General features: G+C 39.3%; 2 protein-coding genes across 5 annotated transcripts in view; both read left to right on the forward strand.

The window, feature by feature from the left end:
• Nucleotides 1–1,806: 1,806 nt before the first annotated feature.
• Nucleotides 1,807–13,291, forward strand: pgm2 (phosphoglucomutase 2). 2 transcript variants are annotated; one of them, XM_026947694.3, is made up of 14 exons: nt 1,807–2,126; nt 3,941–4,108; nt 4,297–4,488; nt 4,674–4,757; nt 4,934–5,127; nt 5,338–5,527; nt 5,709–5,806; nt 5,890–6,076; nt 6,179–6,272; nt 7,030–7,159; nt 7,686–7,875; nt 7,986–8,119; nt 10,412–10,552; nt 11,940–13,291. In XM_026947694.3, the coding sequence occupies exons 1-13, from the start codon at nt 2,049–2,051 to the stop codon at nt 10,518–10,520; spliced, it is 1,848 nt and encodes a 615-aa protein (XP_026803495.3). In that variant the 5' UTR covers nt 1,807–2,048; the 3' UTR covers nt 10,521–10,552; nt 11,940–13,291. The 2 variants fall into 2 exon arrangements, with proteins under 2 accessions (XP_026803495.3, XP_026803494.3); XM_026947693.3 differs by having other exon boundaries at nt 10,412–13,291.
• A 1,640-nt stretch (nt 13,292–14,931) lies between these two features.
• tbc1d1 (TBC1 (tre-2/USP6, BUB2, cdc16) domain family, member 1) overlaps nt 14,932–18,957 on the forward strand; it is a 54,992-nt gene continuing 50,966 nt past the window's right edge. For 2 of the 3 annotated variants that reach the window (XM_034301170.2, XM_034301171.2), the window contains exons 1-3: nt 14,932–15,192; nt 17,764–18,020; nt 18,527–18,763. In XM_034301170.2, coding sequence (XP_034157061.1) covers nt 17,769–18,020; nt 18,527–18,763 — 489 coding nt within the window. In that variant the 5' untranslated portion in view covers nt 14,932–15,192; nt 17,764–17,768. The remainder of the gene's footprint in view (nt 15,193–17,763; nt 18,021–18,526; nt 18,764–18,957) is intronic. The other variant, XM_053230919.1, reaches the window with a different exon arrangement.

Raw genomic sequence — 18,957 nt, forward strand, 5'->3', positions numbered from 1 at the left:
CTCGTGTTTAAGTGTCTTGCATCTAGTAGTGTTCAGCTTCATCACTGCTTTTCACGCTTGCATAAGTTACATTATGTGATCTAATATACAGTACATATGGTAAGTACATTATACCTTTTTTTTACACAAGAGAACAGTAGATGCACAAAAGTATGCATATATAAATAATATATATAATTATTATTTATAACTACAGAAATTCATACAAGCAATTACAGGCCTGTACAATAGATAGATAACATGATCTATGTCGTATGCCTTTTTTTTTTTTTTTTTTACTTAGATGTATCCCATGTTTTCCCAATTTAGTCTTTGTCAGTTCGCATGCTCTAGCTAGTTTTCTTCTATCGCTCAACAGGTATTGGTATACGTAAACTGCTGTTCAGTCCATGTTACAGGGCAGCTGAACATACTTAGAGGAGAGTACTAACTGGACTTTCCCTAGACAGCCAGTTATGCTCTCCTTGCTTCCCCGTCACGGATGGCTATAGTATCACCAAACTTGGAATCGCTTGGTAGTAAGACTTGGCTTTGACCTTTGTGCCACCTAATGCTTTGACCATTGCGTCACTTGAGGACCTTTTAAACTTAATCCTGAAACACAATTGATCTAATTGAAGAACCTTTCCTATGGCTGATACCCTCATTGAAAATGACTTGGTTCTGAATTTCACACCAACTCAGTTCTGCGACTGGTTACCTTGCGTTCTCTAATGTAAGAGTTCACTGGCTGTAATTTGAATGGCCCGTTTCTCTATTCCTTCTGCAAAGCTCCAAAGACCTACCTCATCAAACACTACCCAGTTCATGCAGTAACTTTGATTAGTTTCCTGACTTGTCCACTCTGGCACTTGTGTGAACTAGCCCAGATTTACAGGTACAAGTGTTTGTATCATCACACCTTTAGCTGTTTGTAAATTTTGGACATTTCCTAGTCCAGTCTAGTTGAGAAATTCCAGTTTACATTGCAGTAAGTTAGCGCTTAAAATGCTGATTACTGTTAACTTCCTTTGACCGTTCTTAAGCAAGAGCTTCCTTTCCTAGGTTGAGCAAAAGTTTCTGCAACATGATGTTATCTTCCTTACCCTTAATGAATCATCCTTAAACCCAACATGACCTTTTCTGAGCTCTTTTTACTTTCTCAACATGAATGTGTTCAAAATGTTTCAAAGAAACAAAAACCTGCACCCTTAAAATTTGCTCCAGAGAGCCTCTGGTCAGAGATGTCATAGTCTCAGTCTCAGATGATATCAGATGGAGTGTCTGATATCTTTTGTACACTTTTCTGACCACAAGCTTCAGAATGTTGAAGGCTGTAATCTGATTGGCTCTCCACACTTCCATGTATACACACTTCCATGCGCTGGTTTTCAGCAGGAAAACAATCTTTTGGACACAACTCTGTGAGGTCCATATCACCACCGTGATATTTTTGAACATTGAGGTGTTTCTAAACTAAGAGTTTGCTAGTCAGTTAGCAATTTTGGATTAGTGTATATGTTTCTATGATATTTTAGTAGTTTAAATTATTTTAAAATAATTATTATGGTAATATATATATATATATGTATATATATATATATATATATATATATATATATATATATATATATATATATATATATATTTATTTATTTATTTATTTTTTTTTTTTTCAAAACGACATGTTTATCATTACTTTTAAAACAACATAAAAACAACATAGTTTTATAATAAGATATTTTTAAAAAACGGATATTATTTTTCAATTTATAAACCGGTTCGCTTTCGTCAGAGCTTACGAGCCAATCACATTGCAGCCTCAGCGTCCTTCTGCACTACGTCATCGACACAAAGGCTGAGTTTCAAACGGCTCTTCGGTTTATATATCAGTGCACTATTTTAGGGCTTGAACTAATAACTTGTAAACCCTACATAGTGCACTCTGTGGGTGTTTGGTGTGGAGCCGGAGTGTACGCAAACTGAGCAGTTTATAAGCCACAGCAGCACAGCGACTGATGTGTGAGTGTTGAATCAGTTATTCAGGAGCAGAAACAAAACAAAACAAAATGGCGGAAGATGGAGTCGAAAGTACCGGAGATGTTACTCTGGACAACGCCGTTAAACAGTGGTTAGAGTTTGATAAGGTGAGCAGAGTTATATTTCATATTAATTAAATTTACGTACATGTTGGCTAGTTTGAGTTTCTCTTGCTAGCTGGTGGAAGTAAGGTTCAATCTCAAACGGCTTCGTGTTGTCTATTTAGGTGTACTATATAGGGTGTGACGTAATTGACACTTGCACCCTACTTAGTGCACTATGTGTAAAATGTGGATGCATTTGGGATTCGGATTAAATGCAGCTGACAGTTACAGATTTGGTCGTGTTTCAGTGTTTAACTTAGTCTTTTAAGGTTTAAAAGAATGTTAGATCGTTTCTAAGCTCATACATGTATTAAAAGTGAAATTGAAAAGTTTGTTATAGCTAAGCTCACACACACACACACACACACACACACACAGGAACTTGGCTAACTGCACCATGAAGTTTCATCCTTAAAATGACAAATGATTAAAAGTTGTCCGAAACAAATTCCTACTTGTCTATAACGTGTCTATACATTGAGAATAACTTAATAATTGTAAATAAATGAAGTGTGTTCAAGTGTAATCCAGTAAGAGATGTGCGACTCCTGAACGAATCGATTCTTTTGAACCGATTCTTTTGATGAATCAATTCGAACCTGTTCACTTACTGTGTTTTACTGGTTTAAAAATTCTTGTAAAATTCTAACACTCTAGTAATTTAACCTTAGAATTGTTACAAAAAGTAAATGTTTGTGCTATAGAAATGTGTATTTCTGAAAATTGCACATTAGTGCCAATGATTTGCATAAGTCAGGGGTTCTCAAACCTTTTTTTTTTTTTTTTTTGCAAACTTTAGCTGTAAAAACCTAATAATAAAAAATAAACGATATGAACTCTCTCAGCTTATATTTATGTGCTGCAGAGTTTGAGATTTCTCCGCTCTATAACCCTGAATCCCAAATCACCACCTACTCTGTACACAAGCACATGGTTCAGGGTATAAAATAACGTCTCCTGTGCACAATATAGTGCACTACATGATTCACTGTTAGGATTTGACCACCATTTTGTCAAGTCTAAGACCAGGACTAGCCAAGACCGAGTCAAGATCGAGACAAGCATCGAAGGCCGAGCGTTTACTTCATTCGAGCATCGCTTCAGTGATTACACTGTTTCCTAGAAGAAGAATTATTACTTGTCAAACTTTGTGAAAAGACTATTATTATTATTATTATTGTTATTATTATTATTATTATTATTATTATTATTATTTTACAAACTCTTGTTTGACCTTGAGAAAAGTCCAAGTCAATACAGAAAAGGTCTCGAGATCAGACTCGAGTCCTACAGCCCAGCTCAGTGTAGTAACTAGAGCGACGTGCCGTGACACGTGAAACTCATTCAGCAGCTAAATGGAAAACGGATGGAAACTGATTGGCAAAGAAAATCTGGTGATTAAGGCTTAATTGGAGTTAACATTGTTTGTGTGAGTGTGTAGATGCGTGTCGTCCCGTCTTGTGAGTCTTGGAATGTAGACGTGAGCGTCCGACTCTGATTTTATGAGATTGAGACAGTCTTTGTCGTTCTATACGTCTACATGTAGAGGGGAAAAAAGGAAACTCACATGTCCCTCACATGAGGGAAATCAACCGGCTAAACACGGACAACACGTTCCTGATCTTACTGATGTACATGATGATGGTACTGTCTCGGATAAAATAAATATAACCTACAAATAATCATAAAATTGAACATTAAATTTACAAAAATCTAAATAAAATGTCTAACCTTTATCAGACCCCGAGGTCTCAGCGTATTCTGTATTTTATTCGCGAATTCCCTGAAGACGTTCTCTGATATTTATGTGGAAACAGAACAGCAAGACGGCGGCTTGCGTGCGAGAGATGGTGAATACGGGAAACTTAGAAGAGCTGCGCCAATGTTTTGGCTCCCGGATGACGTTCGGGACGGCGGGGCTGAGAGCGGCCATGGGGCCCGGCGTGTCGCGCATGAACGACCTCACCATCATACAGACCACCCAGGTGAGACCAAACACACGTCATCACACGTCGAGACGTCGCCGTCACACACAGCAAGCACGAAGGTGTTAATCATGACTGGACACAACACTGCGGTCCTTCCATAAGTGTTAAGTAAACCTTACAGAAAGCTTCACTATGTTAATAAATGTACATTTTCTTTGTTTTCTCTCTTTCTGTGTCACTTTTAGGGGTTCTGTCGCTACATGGAGCAGTGTTTTGAGGATCTGAAGCAGCGCGGCGTGGTGATCGGGTTTGACGCGCGCCAGCACACTCCCAGCGGCGCCAGCAGCAAGCGCTTCGCCTCTCTGGCCGCGGCTGTGTTTATCAGCCGAGGAGTTCCTGTTCACCTCTTCTCTGTCTTCACTCCTACGCCGTACGTGGTGCGTATTGCAATTCTTACTCGTAATATTATCCGTATTTACCAGATAAAGATTCCACGATTATTGACGGCAATCCGTCACATCCGTCACCGCGTCACATGGCGCTATACTGCCTCATTCATCTGTTTGAACGATTTCTTTTTTTTTTTTTTTTCCCCTCTCTCTCTCTTTCTTTTGTCTCTCAGCCGTTCACTGTATCTCACCTGGGTCTCTGTGCTGGTGTTATGGTGACGGCCTCGCACAACCCCAAACAGGACAACGGTTACAAGGTACATCCCATAATATCACCATCCTGCTGATTTCACTGATTTGTTTGGTTTATCAGGATTTCATTTGGACGAAGTTGGTTGGAGGGATGATAATGATTCAATCATTCGCAGACTTTTCACTGAATGACTGATTGTGTGTGTGTGTGTGTGTGTGTGTGTGTGTGTGTGTGTGACAGGTGTACTGGGAGAACGGCGCTCAGATCATCTCCCCTCATGACAAAGGTATCGCCGCAGCTATAGAGGAGAATCTGGAGCCGTGGGCCGAGTCGTGGGACACGGACGCTGCCTCCCAGAGTGCACTGCTCAAAGACCCGTATCAGGATATACACCGAGAATACCTGCAGTCTATTCAGCAACACTGCTTCCACAGGTACACACACACACACACACACACATATATAAACAGTGTACACACACCCAGGTCTGTCAAATTCTTTCAGTTTTTTTAAATTTTTTGATTAAAACGTGTGAAAGAACGTATTTATCCAGACGGACAACGTGAGTAAAGGTAGAACGTAGGATCGTAAACGCTCAGGTGCAGATGCAGTGTGTGTGTGTGACTGTGTCTGTTTTCACACAGAGAGCTGAACAAGAGTTCGGAGGTGAAGATCGTTCACACCTCGGTGCACGGCGTGGGTCACGTGTTCGTCCAGGCCGCTTTTAAAGCTTTCGACCTTCCACCTCCGTATGCCGTCGAGGAGCAGAAAGATCCCGACCCGGAGTTCCCGACGGTGGAGTACCCCAACCCTGAGGAAGGAGCGGGAGTGCTGGTAGACACACACACACACACACACACACACACACACACTTTCTATCCATTTATAGATACATTTAATGTTGAAAATCAACACAGAAAGTTAGAGATAGGTCTTCATAACCATGTTTGCTCTAGTCACATGACTCAGAGGCGTGTGTGTGTGTGTGTGTGTGTGTGTGTGTGTGTGTGTGAAGAACCTGTCTTTTGCACTAGCGGACCGAGAGGGAGCGACTGTGGTTCTGGCCAACGACCCAGACGCGGACCGACTGGCCATGGCTGAGAAACAGTCGAGGTGTGTGTGTGTGTGTGTGTGTGTGTGTGTGTGTCGTATCCCGTGTGTCGCATCCCGTCACCAGTCCTCTTGTCTGTGTGCAGTGGTGAGTGGAGGGTGTTCTCGGGGAACGAGCTCGGTGCGCTGCTCGGCTGGTGGACGTTTCAGTGCTGGAAGGAGAAGCAGGGGGAAAAGTTCAAGTCCTCGGTGAAGGACGTGTACATGCTGGCCAGCACCGTCTCCTCCAAGATCCTCCGCGCCATCGCTCTTAAAGAGGGCTTTCACTTCGAGGTGCCTGACCTTTCACTCTGTAACGATTTTACGTCATCTGATACGAATTAAGATCACGTTCCTCTATTTTTCTGTTCTCTCTCTCTCTCTGTCCGTCTGTAGGAGACTCTGACTGGCTTTAAGTGGATGGGGAACAGAGCGAAGCAGCTGCTGGATCAGGGGAAGAGCGTCCTGTTCGCCTTCGAGGAGGCCATCGGTACGACGGCGCCAGAAAAACAGCGCCAGGGAAACTCTCAGCTAACGTTTCACAACAACAGATGGTTTATAAAAGACATTCCAGTTAGCGTAAGGTCCAAATGCACTTTCACACGAGTGGATTCTTTCTTCAGTCAGATATACTGAAGAAAGTTAAATCTGCTCCACCTACTGAAACCCTAGCAACCAGCTGAGTTTCCTTAGCAACCGACTAGCTACAACCTAGCAACCACCTGGGATTGTAGTTAAACCTTCTATAAGGACCATAGCAACCACCTGGGACCACGTGACAGCCACCTAGCAACACCCTGGCGACCAGCTGGGATAGCATAGCAGCTAACAAGTAACATTCCAAAATGGTTAGCATAGCAACCACCTAGAAACACCCTAGCAACCAACTGGGTTAGCATAGCAACATTTTAACATTGTCACATTTTAATCTTTAGCCTTTTTTTAACCTTTACCATACACATTATAAATATCTAGCATTAAGGTCACAACACAGGTTCAGGCACGTACCTTTCTGAGGTAAAGCTGGAAACGTCGCCATTTTGAACTTTAAAATAAATTAGTGGAGCAACTCAGATCCTCTGTATTGATTTTTTTTTTTTTTTTAGTGGAATGAGCGCCGTGATCAGTGTAGGAGTTGGCTCGGGTTTGAGTTTAAGCGCCGCAGCTCAAATAGGCCGGAGTTTGGGATTGTGAACATTTCAGTTTATAAATGTGCAGTAACACGTGAACACGGTGTGTTTATTCAGGATACATGTGCAGCCCAGCAGTGCTGGATAAGGATGGAGTGAGCGCAGCAGCCATCGCCGGAGAGATGATCTCATACCTGGCCTCCAGAAACACCTCCATCTCACAGCAGCTTAAAGCCATTTACGATGAGTGAGTCAAAAAAAACCACGATATTTTACCTAAAATATAATCAACCAGGCACGAGTTATGAGTTACGAGTCTGTACGAACCGTGTTTAGAGACGATGTAGGATTATTTAGTTCTGTGCTAAACTGGTAGCTATGAGCTTCCATGGCTTGTTAGCTGCATTAGCCTTGATTCAGATTTAAATATACATGTGAGTTTTTAACGTACGCACACAAGTGATCAGGTTTAAGCCGATTCACAGGTTGTATAAGTTTGTTTTATCTCTCTTTAATGCTTCCTTAATTGATTTTAATTCCCTCTAAGGTGGATGTAGTGGCATTCTATTCTATAGCACATCTATATCTTTATATATAAAGTTGCTTAAAAAGTAATTTAAACCAATTATACTAATTTTAGTATTTCTTCTAATGTCTCAGTGCACTTTGTGAATTATATAAATCATCCCAATCTTTCAAGATTGTTCAGAATTGTCTTTAGTAGAATGTGCGTAGCTTTATATCCGTGTACACGTTTCTGTTTGTGTCTCCAGGTACGGCTACCACATCACCAAGAACTCGTACTTCATCTGCCACAACCAGGACACCATCAAGCAGCTGTTTGAGCATCTGAGGAACTACGACAGCCAGAACACCTACCCTAAAGAGTGCCAGGGCTTCGCCGTCACCGGCGTCCGTGACCTCACTACGGGCTACGACAGCAACCAGCCCGATCTCAAAGCCGTGAGCGCTGCCCGGTTTCTCAAACATGACGTCATCACTAGGATTTAAGAGGATTGCAGTACGTCTTTACATATTATATATCTGTGTCTATTTCCGTATTTCTCGTTCAGATCCTTCCTACCAGTAAGAGCAGTCAGATGATCACCTTCAGCTTTGCTAACGGAGGCGTGGCCACCATGCGGACAAGCGGCACCGAGCCCAAGATCAAGTACTACACCGAGCTGTGTGCCGCTCCAGGGAACAGGTGAGTGTCTGAGAGACGTGTAAGTGTGAGTGTCCGTGCGTCTCATCCACACTGTATGTGCTCATGGGTCCTAATTCTAAAGTGAGTTTAGTGTGTGTGGTTTTTTTTTTGTGTGTGAAGCAACACTAACAGGACAAACACTAATCCAAATTCCACCAGTAGGGGTCTCTGAAGTGAGGCTTTAAAACCAATGCAGGCTTTTATTTTGGAAAATAAAAATGCCTGTATATTAAGCTATATAACAATATTATGGTCTGTACACAATTTATTTATTTTTTTTAAATATATGTTTTTATATGGACAGTTAGCAATATTACAACCTACACAAACAAGTATGAAAGAAATTTTTGCATTAAAGTATATAGAACACATTAACAAAAGCCCAAATAGTACCCAAAGTAAAATAAAATAAAATAAATACCCTCATCCTATTGGTACAATAGAAAAAAAAAAGAATGGAATAAAAAATAACGTTAAATGAAGTTACATGCGAGAGGCGTCAAGTAAATAAAATAAATAAAAGGACTCTAGACAGATGTGGTTAATGAAATGACATGAAATGAAATGAAATGAAATGAAATGAAATGAAATGAAATTAAAGTAAATTAAATTGTGTCTATGGACAAAAGTGGTAGCTGGTCCAAATAAGATCCAAGAGGTTTCCAGATTTTGCAAGTTGAACTTCTGTGTGTGAATTAAATGTTTCCTAATTTGAAGAAGGACATGAATTCAGACAGCTAAGAGAAATCTGAAGCAGGAACAGGAGACTCCGAGCAGTCAAAGATGCAAAAGATTTAATTTATTGCAAAGTAAAAAGGATTCATTCATCATGGCTTTAAAAAAGGTAATAAAAGGTAATGCGATATCCTGTGATTTTTAACAGACATGCTAAACTTTATGTCTTTTTAAACTTTTTTTTATGCACCGGAGGACGCTAGTACAGGTTATAACTTAAAAATAAATAAATAAATAAATAAAATTTTTTAAAAAACCCACCAAAATAGCCGTCTTTTTCACCCTAATGAAAGGTGAGATGAGACTCCAGAGTGATTTGCGCATGTGTTTTAAATTCTCCGATATAAACCGACACCTGCGTAGATCAATCCAGATTTTTGTTACTATAGAAACAATAATGTATTAGGACAAGCAAAATGTTTTGAGGTCATTAGTGTGGAATAAAACCTGTGAAGGTACAGTGTGTTTACCAACATTAGACAAGTACACAGCTGACATCATTTGGTTATACTTTTCCGAGAAAAAAGAAAAAGAGACGCAAATTTTGATGTAAAAAAGCTTGAATTGGCTCAGAACAATGTGTCAAATCTAACGCTTTACAGATAATGTTATAAATCTGTTATAAAATATGTTATAAAGGTGCAGTCAGTAATAGTGACGATAGTTAGAAAGTCATTCCATACATCATGCAGTGTTTTTTTTCCTGCGCTCAGACACATTCAAACACTTTGAAAGATTAACAAAGGAAATATCGTCCATGTGGCTATCGGGTCTAGACGAAGAAATCATTTATCCCACCATTCTTTTACAGGTGCATTAGGTATGATTAGTCTTTATTATTTTTTTTTTTCCCCTGTCCCAAGATTCGTCTCTAATGGTTAGGTGGGTTCAACATTTGAATGATTCCTGCCCATTTTCACGAAGCTCCGCCTCCGGGATCAACAGTGGCCCGTGTATCGTCTATAAAATGACTGACAGGCGGCGCATCCAAACACAAACAAGCGTTCCGGACCGGATGTCCGTTTTCCAAACAGGTTTTCGCACCGACTTAATAGACTTTTGCTAAGGCCACGCCTTAATGCGTTGCTTTTTTTTTTTTTAAATCATGTTCTACATATCTTCCATGGTTATCTTCTAGGGTTTTTGAAAGATTGTCTATTGCAGCTTTAAAGGTGCATTAGGGAAGATTAGTCAATTGTTTTCAAGATTAAGACTCTAAAAGTTAAATAGGCGGGTTCAGCGTTTGAATTTTTATTTTATGTTATTATTATTATTATTTTATGTATTTGTTGTTCCACCACCTCCAAGTGTTCCGAACTGGAAATCAGATTTCCAAACTTTTCTTTTTTTTTTTTTTAAATCATTAGCACTCAAGCATACTTTTGTATGTAAAATTCAAGGCATGTGTTTTGTCTGAAGACAATCAAATACTAGACCAGATTTCACTTCTAAACGGTTGTTTAAAAAAAATGCATATTATATACAAAATTAAATGTTATTTAGCAGTTTAAAGGTACGACGAGGTTTTTTTTTTGTTTTTTTTCCTTTTCCCCACAGTGATGTGACTCAGCTGAAGGGCGAGCTGAACAGCCTGGTGGACGCCATCGTAGAGAATTTCTTCCAGCCCAAGAAGAACAACCTGACGGCCCGACCGGAGTCGGATTAAACGCCGGGCTAGCGAAAGCACTGAGCGGAAAGGTCTGCCGACGCCTCAAACAATCCTGACGCGATACTTTCCAGTTTCACACATTTCTGTTTTCCCCACTCTCGCACACACAAATCAACTTCACACATTTTCTACAGCTGTTTAAACCCTTTTTTAATGAAAACCTGTTCATATTCACATCACAGACTGCACCTTTAATGACATCACTGGGTCCGGAGGGTCTGAAACCATGATCCTAATGAATGTAACCGTACGAGTAATCCTAGACCTGCACTTTTATTCGGAGAGAAGTCTTAAATACGGTATTGACCATGTGAGCCACGCCCACCTGATGTGAATTTGGGAAGAGAAGCTGCTGCCATGCGAATATTATCAAAAACACACGCTGATCACCCGTTATTACCCGACACATGCTTTCCATCAGAGCTTTTTTTTCTTCTTTAGTTTAGCACTGGATCTATAAAACTAATACTGATCTATAAGACTAATACTTTCATTACTCTTTAGCAACATTAGCATCATAGCACCAGTGCAAAACTTTAAAAAAAAAAAAAAAAAAAAAAAAAAGCTTCAGACACCAAACACACTTTAACTGGGACCAGTAAAACATTTCCATCAAACCATTGCTTTAACCTTAACCAAAGTATTACAATGTGTACCACAGTGCTGCTGAATTCTCAACCCTGATTGGTCAGAAGATCTTAATGCGCTTGTTTTCGTTTCTATAGTTTAGTCTAAGAATAGACATATTTTAATATGTGTTATTTAACAACAAAAATGCTCTAATCACTGATTTGGTGAAGCTTTCTATAAGGAGACGTTTATATAACATTTATGGAAGGAGTCTCCAGTGTCAGCGCTTTGACAGGAAGTTTGTCTGTAACATGACAAGCTGAATAAAAGAGAGGCTGGTGAAGAAATGACTGAAGGAAGAGCTAGTTTTTCACTGAAGTTCCACAACGTTAACTATAAACGGATAAAAATTACATTATATATTAAAAAAAACGACAGAAACACCGCTTCCTGCATCACACCACCCCGTTGTTGATTCATTTCCTATAACAGCACAACACCGAGTGTATCGCGTACCGTTTTCTGTCTTTTTTTTGGATCCATGGATAATCAAACTTCCAGTTCAAACATCTTTTAAGGTTTGAATCTGAATCTGGTGCTGCGTTATAATCCTAATGAACCGAACAGCAGCTTTCTACACTTTAATTATTTAATCATTTTATTTCTGCTGGATCAGAGATGTTTGATTCTCACTCATTTATTCACTACTCTGCATACATGACTTTTTATTTTTATTTTTAATGAGACCTCTGAACATTCCTTTATTTAATGAACGGTTGATCATTGTCTTCTTTCAGAACTGTACAAGACCTTTAGTGTCATTTTTCTTTTTTCTTTTTTTTTTAGTGAACTGGGATGAGTGCTGCCCCCTGCTGGCTGATTTTGAAATGAAAAAATATGCAATGACTAGAGTATAAACAGGGCTGCAAAATAGTAATTATACTTCACTACTGTACTTAAGTGCTGTTTTAGAAGATTTCTGCTTTACTCAAGTATTGAAATGGAATGCTTGTTGAATATTTATTAAACATTAGCTAACCAGCGAGCCATATCTGAGGTTTGTCTAGAGTTAGCATAATATTTAATAAATATTTAATAAAATACGTACGAGTCAAATGAAAACCTTTAAAGTGCAATGTAAATTAGATCACCTTTTTTTTTTAGTCGTTAAGCACCGGACCACTTGTGTTGAACAGAACGGAGATTATGGAGAAAAATGATACACTTTTGTGACACCAGTTTGCAATAAACAATGCAAACGTTTTCATTTGGCTCACCCTCGTACATACATGCATAAGATTTCATGTCTGAATTGCTCATTTTTGATCAGTTTTATATAGAATATTTACTTTAAATACTTGATTATGTTTCACTCAAGTCGATTAATTAACTGTAATTAAGTGCAGTTTTTCACTTACTCTAAAGCACTGATTATAAACATATTGTAAGTCTGAGCTTAAAGGAATGGTTTGATCCTTTAATCCAACACAACTCTATGCAGGTCTGAGAAGTGCTAGGTTAATTCATCTTTTCATATTTATTCCTCATTACAGTGTGACTCAGTGTCTGAAATGCAATGTTTAAGTATAAAAAATAATAATAATTAACCTTGATCTGTGGTTCTCAACTCCCCGTGTGGTCCTGATCCACACTCATCAATGCACATCACAGCATTAGACTTTAATCCTTAAATCAGTGTCTAGAGTTTAAAGTCTAATGATGCGATGTGCATTCTGAATAAATGCGAAAGCGTCCACATGTTTACATTTTGCCAGAAACTTTATATCCAAAGCACCTATATCCAAAACTTTATGTCCAAAACTTTATATCGAAAGCACCTATATTCAAAACTTTATATCCAAAACTTTATATCGAAAGCAAACTCCACCTGAAGCAGAAATTCCTGGGATTTAAACTCACAACCTTCCACGCAGAATCGTACCAGTTGAGGGACTCCTGAAAGTCGGTGCAGTGATCTCTGATTAAAGCCTTAAACATTTAACATTCTTGTACACGAGTATTTAATAACGAAACTTCCTGGTTTTATTTAAACATTCCTCTGCCTTGTTGTACTTGTCTACCTTGTGTAATCATGCACTGTGGGCTCACACATGCTGCTTTTCTGCACACGCATTTCAGCTGAACCTTCTTCAGTGGACTTCATTCTTAGTAAAGAATAAAATAAAACTAATCTAGCACATTGGTTTGTGTTGTCTTTTACTTTGTCATTAACATTTTCAAGCAGCTTTATAGGATATGAGACTGTACACAGTGTCCTTTATGTCTAAATGTCTAATATGGAGACATTTGCAATACAGTATTTGTTTTGTATGCACAAAATGAACAAGCGCACTACATAGGCTATGAAATTAGGGCCTCACCACTGTGTGTGGGCTAACAGGAAGCCATTTTGGGATTGAAGCTCTGTTTTTATGGTGATTATAGCGATAAACCACTTAAAAGTTGTTGTAATAAACATCAAGTCTGGGAAGGAAACCTGGAAATATCTGATCCTGACACATTTTCTGCCACATACGAGGAAAATCATTCTGCTTTGCACAAGGTCAATGACCTCTTTTTTTTTAATTAATATTTTTAAAAATCTTTTATTTTACTGTAAATTGTTATGGATGTGGGAAATACAGCAGAGAATTCCTTTTACCTTACAAAACAAAGCATATAAACATGTAAACATTTAATCTAGCAATAAGAATTGTCTTCATATTTATCAAACAAGGACATTCTGCCCTGCTGAAAAAAACAGCTGAAACCCTCACAGAACTTTGTAATAGTTTTAATGGTTATAATGGGAGTCATATTGGTTTTAATGGTTATAATGGGAGATGTATTGGTTTTAATGGTTATAATGGGAGTTGTAATGGTTTTAATGGTTATAATGGGAGTCGTAATGGTTTTAATGGAAGCTGTAATGGTCCCTGTGGGTCTCTACTGGTAATTTGTTGCCTGTTGTCTTCATGTTACGTCTAATGGATACCATTTAGGACCAGTAATGGTAATGTTAATGGTTTTAATGGTTAGCTGATGGTTTGTAGTGGTATTCGTAGTGGAAACCTTTAAAATTTCTGTGATGGTTTCTACTGTTTTTTTTTTTTTTCAACTAGGTGTGCTCTTCTAATTTCTAGAAAACTTACATATTTGGTTTCATTTATATTTTATAGTTTCCTAAAACTGATATTTAACAATTAATTTGAATTATATATGCTAATATATAGATATAATATATAATAATATATAGGTGCTATAATATATAATATAATAATATATAATATGTAGATACTAAAAACTGCTAAGCGTTCACGCCCTTTGTTTACATCCGGGACACTAGGGGCGTCCGCCATTTTAGGGGTCAATCAAGAGCTATATTTCAAGTAAAAGTCCCCTGTAATAGTTTACTTTTATGTCCATAATGTTTCTGGGATTAATAAAGTAATCTATCTATCTATCTATCTATCTATTTTGTAACTCAGCAAGTTTTTGGAGCAAGTTTCATATTTGAGTGAAATATAGATTAAAAAAAATAGTAACGCAAAATATATTTGTAAATAATATTCACATAAATGTAATAGTGTGTATTTGTTAATTTATTTATTTATTTTATTTGTTTTATTTGTTCGTTTGTTTAATCATTTAATATCGTTCGTACTTCCGTAGCCGCCATGTTTTTCAGCGTACGCAGTAACCTAGCAACGAGACAACCCTCCCCCTCCCCACCTCCTCCATCCCCTAAGCGCGCATGCGCGGTGCTAAGAGCGAACGCGCGTGAGGGCGCGAGGGGGGGTGAAGGGGGAAAAGGCTCGCGCTGAGCGCCGCTCGCGCACTCAGAAGTGAAGTTTCACTGAGCAGAAGCGCGAGCACTTCCTTATCAGTGTTTAATTTAAAAAAAAAAATAAAAAAATGGCATCACAGGACCTTTTGACGAGCCAGGATTAAATACTGAAACACATTTTGAGAAGACTTCATGAAATAAAGGAGTCAGATGGGAGTTTATTTGGATAATAACGGGATTTGATTGAAAGAAATCCGTTAAAGAAGTGGGCAAGTGGGCGGAGCCTCTGCACGTGAAGGTACAGACTTCTAGGTGTGTATGATTATTATTATTATTATTATTATTATTTATATTTATTTATATTCATGGAAATGTGTTATCAAAAACAATTCATGTTATAGAAACCTAAAACTTGATGCAAACTTGCCACTTGCTCACTTTTCATGCAAACACCTTAAAGTTTCATCATCCACTTATTTCATATCATCTTTAATGTTACTGTACATTTCCTCATGCACTGCACATTTCTTGTGCATCTTGTGATATAACAAACACTACATATCCTCTTAAACACACACACACACACACACACATGCATGTGCATGCTGGCTGCATTGTTAGGTTCCTTAAAATAAAAATATTTTCAGTATATGTGGTCACATTTTTATTATTGCATTTTTTTTCTGTACTCTGTAAAACACAGCTCCTTACTATTTATACCAGTGTGTGTGTGTGTGTGTGTGTGTGTGTGTGAGAGAGAGAGAGAGAGAGAGAGAGGGGGGTCTTCCAACTGGGGCATTAACACACACTACAATTAAATTTGTTCATATTTAGAATGGGCATCATTTAAAAGAGGACATGATTTATGTGTGTGTGTGTGTGTGTGTGTGTGTGTGCTGCTGAACCTAAAATTAGACTCTGAAAAAGTGATCCTTCTCCAGGGTATCAGATCAAGCTCCTTCAGGATTTAGTCCAAATGTTTAGGGTCACATGGTCAGGAATGTCTTTTATAATCCCTGGACGTGGGACGAAATAATGTATTTTGATCAAATCAGTTTTTTTGGTGTTTATGTGAAAACATTCACTGTAGTGCAGTTACAGGAAAATAATCAACAACAGTGATGGTGTGATGCGGCCTGGTCTGAAGTGGAGTTACAGTCACCACTCAAAGTGCTTTATTCTTCTTATACAACAACAATATGCTAATTATTTTGCCTACATTTTGTCATTTATTAAAGAATGACACTTTTTATCCATTTATAGTTACGTTAAGTGCTGTGGAACGTCCGAGTTACGAGTTAGTTCCCGTTCTCACTTACGTTATAGCAGCTGTAAACATTCGTTCCCTCACCATTTTTCTCTCATTTGTTCTCTGTTGTTGCTATAGAAACGCCGATTCAAGCGTCTGCTGCAGCTGATTCAGCAGGACGTAGCGTTCAGGGCGAGCTGCCTCGAGGCGGATCCGTGACACGGACGTGTTTTGTTTCCACTGTAACTGTACTTTCGAATTGTTCGTATAGGACTTAACAGCTACGTACATGTTAGCGTCAGTCATTACGTAGTTTAATCCTGGCGTCCATATTTCCATATTTTAACGACTTTAACCACTTAAACGGTGAGATAATTGTGTGTTTGCCTTCCCACATCACCATATTGCTTCACTTCTGATTTGCGCAATGTCTTGTGTCACTTGGCTCCGCCCACTTCCCCTCGTGTCGCTGTAAAACGCAAGGTCTCGTAAAAACTTTAAAGCTATTGGTTTTGTTTTTTTTTTACATTGTGTTATCGTTGTCAGTGTAACACAATGTAAGAGGGAAGGTAAACGGTAAATATAGCTAATATTTTGCTTTTAGATAATGTAGCTAACACCACTTTATTTGTTACTCAAACTATTTTACGTTTTTAAACCTACTCACAGCTGATTACAGCTACAGTACTACACAATATGACCATGATGGTGTGAATCTTAGACTTAACTTTCTTAAAATGGATGTCGTTCCTGGTAGACGTGAGCGAGTGTTAGCGGAGAAAGGGGACTGCTCCAAAAATAGCGAGTCTCTCTGCGTGTATTCTGTTTATCCTGGATCAGTTCTCACAGTCACCTGAAACTCGTATGAGAGGAATCCAGACTCCATTTTGTTTTTTAGCTGACCGCTTTATCCACAGATGATGACAATGAGGATTGAACGCAATGCTCAGACACACGAGGAAGATTTAACTGGAATCAAAACAACGATCAGTGTTTATCTGTACAGAATGTAGGCTCAGATTCTAAACTGACCTCTACGTGACCTTGCGATGGTGCTACTGTTGTTTATCACTGACATGTCGCTTTAGCCCAAGACTTTTATGTGCTGTGTGTGAATCGTTATAGGAGCATCCATCTTGGAAAACCGGTCTTTTTTTGTTTTCCTCTGTTTTTAGTGCAGTTTGGTAAAACTCCGCCCCCTAGGCCCCGCCTCCCATAGTTTGAACAACTTTTACATTATTGCGGATAATAAGTAAGGAATAAAACACTTGGGGTCGTGCTGTTACAGGAAAATAATCAGTGTCAGAGTGGTGTGATGACGTTTCTGTTACGATCCGTCAAGTCTTTGCTTTCTTCGAACTTTGTGAGGCGGGGCTTAAGGGGCGGAGTTTTACCAAACTGCACCATCAACTTAAGAGATTCTGGTTTTTCAAGATATCGATGAAAACCCTGATATCGATTCATCCAGCACACGCGTCTTTTATTCCTCTTATAACACAGTGATTTGTGTAGCTTTATTTAAAAAAAAAAAACATACATGTACACTTTATCCATTTATAGTTATGTTTAATGAGTTAAGTTGTAAAGAAGAGTTGATGTTTCTCTTTCTCTCAATGAACTTTTTTGATGCACAGGGCTCATGGAGGGCATCTGCTTCGAGGTGAAACCTCGAGGCGACCCCGCCCCTTCCTCCCAGCCACTCCCAGAAGGATCAGGAGATGAAGATGAGGAGGAAGAAGTGATCCAGTACAGACTGACGCTGGCGGGCTCGTTAGCAGTCCACCCCCAGACCACTATGGCCATGCTGCCGTGGGTGGTGGCTGAGATACGCAGGCCTCGGCTGAAGGAACGGAGCTTCAGCACAAGAATCTCTGGACCTCGAGCATTAGAGGTGAGTGAGGAGTAAACAGCTGGTTAACAGCAGTGACGATCTGGGACGAAAATGTGTAAAATCTGTTAGAAGCTTAAGGAAAGTTTTGCCTTGATACAGTACCCGTGGTATATGGAGTATGCAGGGTCGACCGGGACAAAATTCCTGAGATCTCATTTATAGGAGAAGTTGTGTTTACCGCAGTGTGTGTTCAGCGTATGTATTTTATGCTAGTTTTGTTCAGCACCACATTTCTGCAGCCAAGGACCTGGGAAGTTTGGAATGTCGGAGGTTGGCATCATTTTGACAACAAATCAAGCGATTTGAGATATTTTATTAATAGCAAATTTAACGTCATGAGAAAAAATGAGCCATTTTACTAGCTATAATCTGAACTGAGTTACGATTGTGATTTATACTAACCCCAGACCTCAGTGTGTGTGTGAGTGTGTGAGAGAGAGAGAGTGTGAGACAGATGATTCATACAGGTTTAATAACCAGCAATAACCCGTCTCTCGGGCTTCCAGATGCGCGACTGTCCGGTGGTCTTGCGGATCTCGTGTTCCTGGGTGCGGTGTGTGCTGGGCATGGCGTGTGTAGGGGACCCGTGGGACCCGCTGCAGCACGCCGTCCTCTTTCAGCAGCGGCCGCATCGCGTCACCAAACTCATCCACAACAGCCGAGAGCCGAGCTACTTCGGCTGTCTGATTCGGGATGAAAGCAGCGCTACCTGCTATGTGTTCCGCTGCCATGACGAGCACAAGGTACACACACACACATACACACACATACACACACACACACACACACACACACACAAACACTGATCGATCTCAGGAGAATATAATGGCTTGTTGAAGATTTGAATGTATATAGCAAGGTTGTTTCCATGGTAACAAATATAGGGACGAGTGATCATGATTGCAAAGTCACAAAATTGAAGCTATTCTTTAAATCA

Source organism: Pangasianodon hypophthalmus, chromosome 28, assembly GCF_027358585.1.
Source record: "Pangasianodon hypophthalmus isolate fPanHyp1 chromosome 28, fPanHyp1.pri, whole genome shotgun sequence".
Lineage (NCBI taxonomy): Eukaryota > Metazoa > Chordata > Actinopteri > Siluriformes > Pangasiidae > Pangasianodon > Pangasianodon hypophthalmus.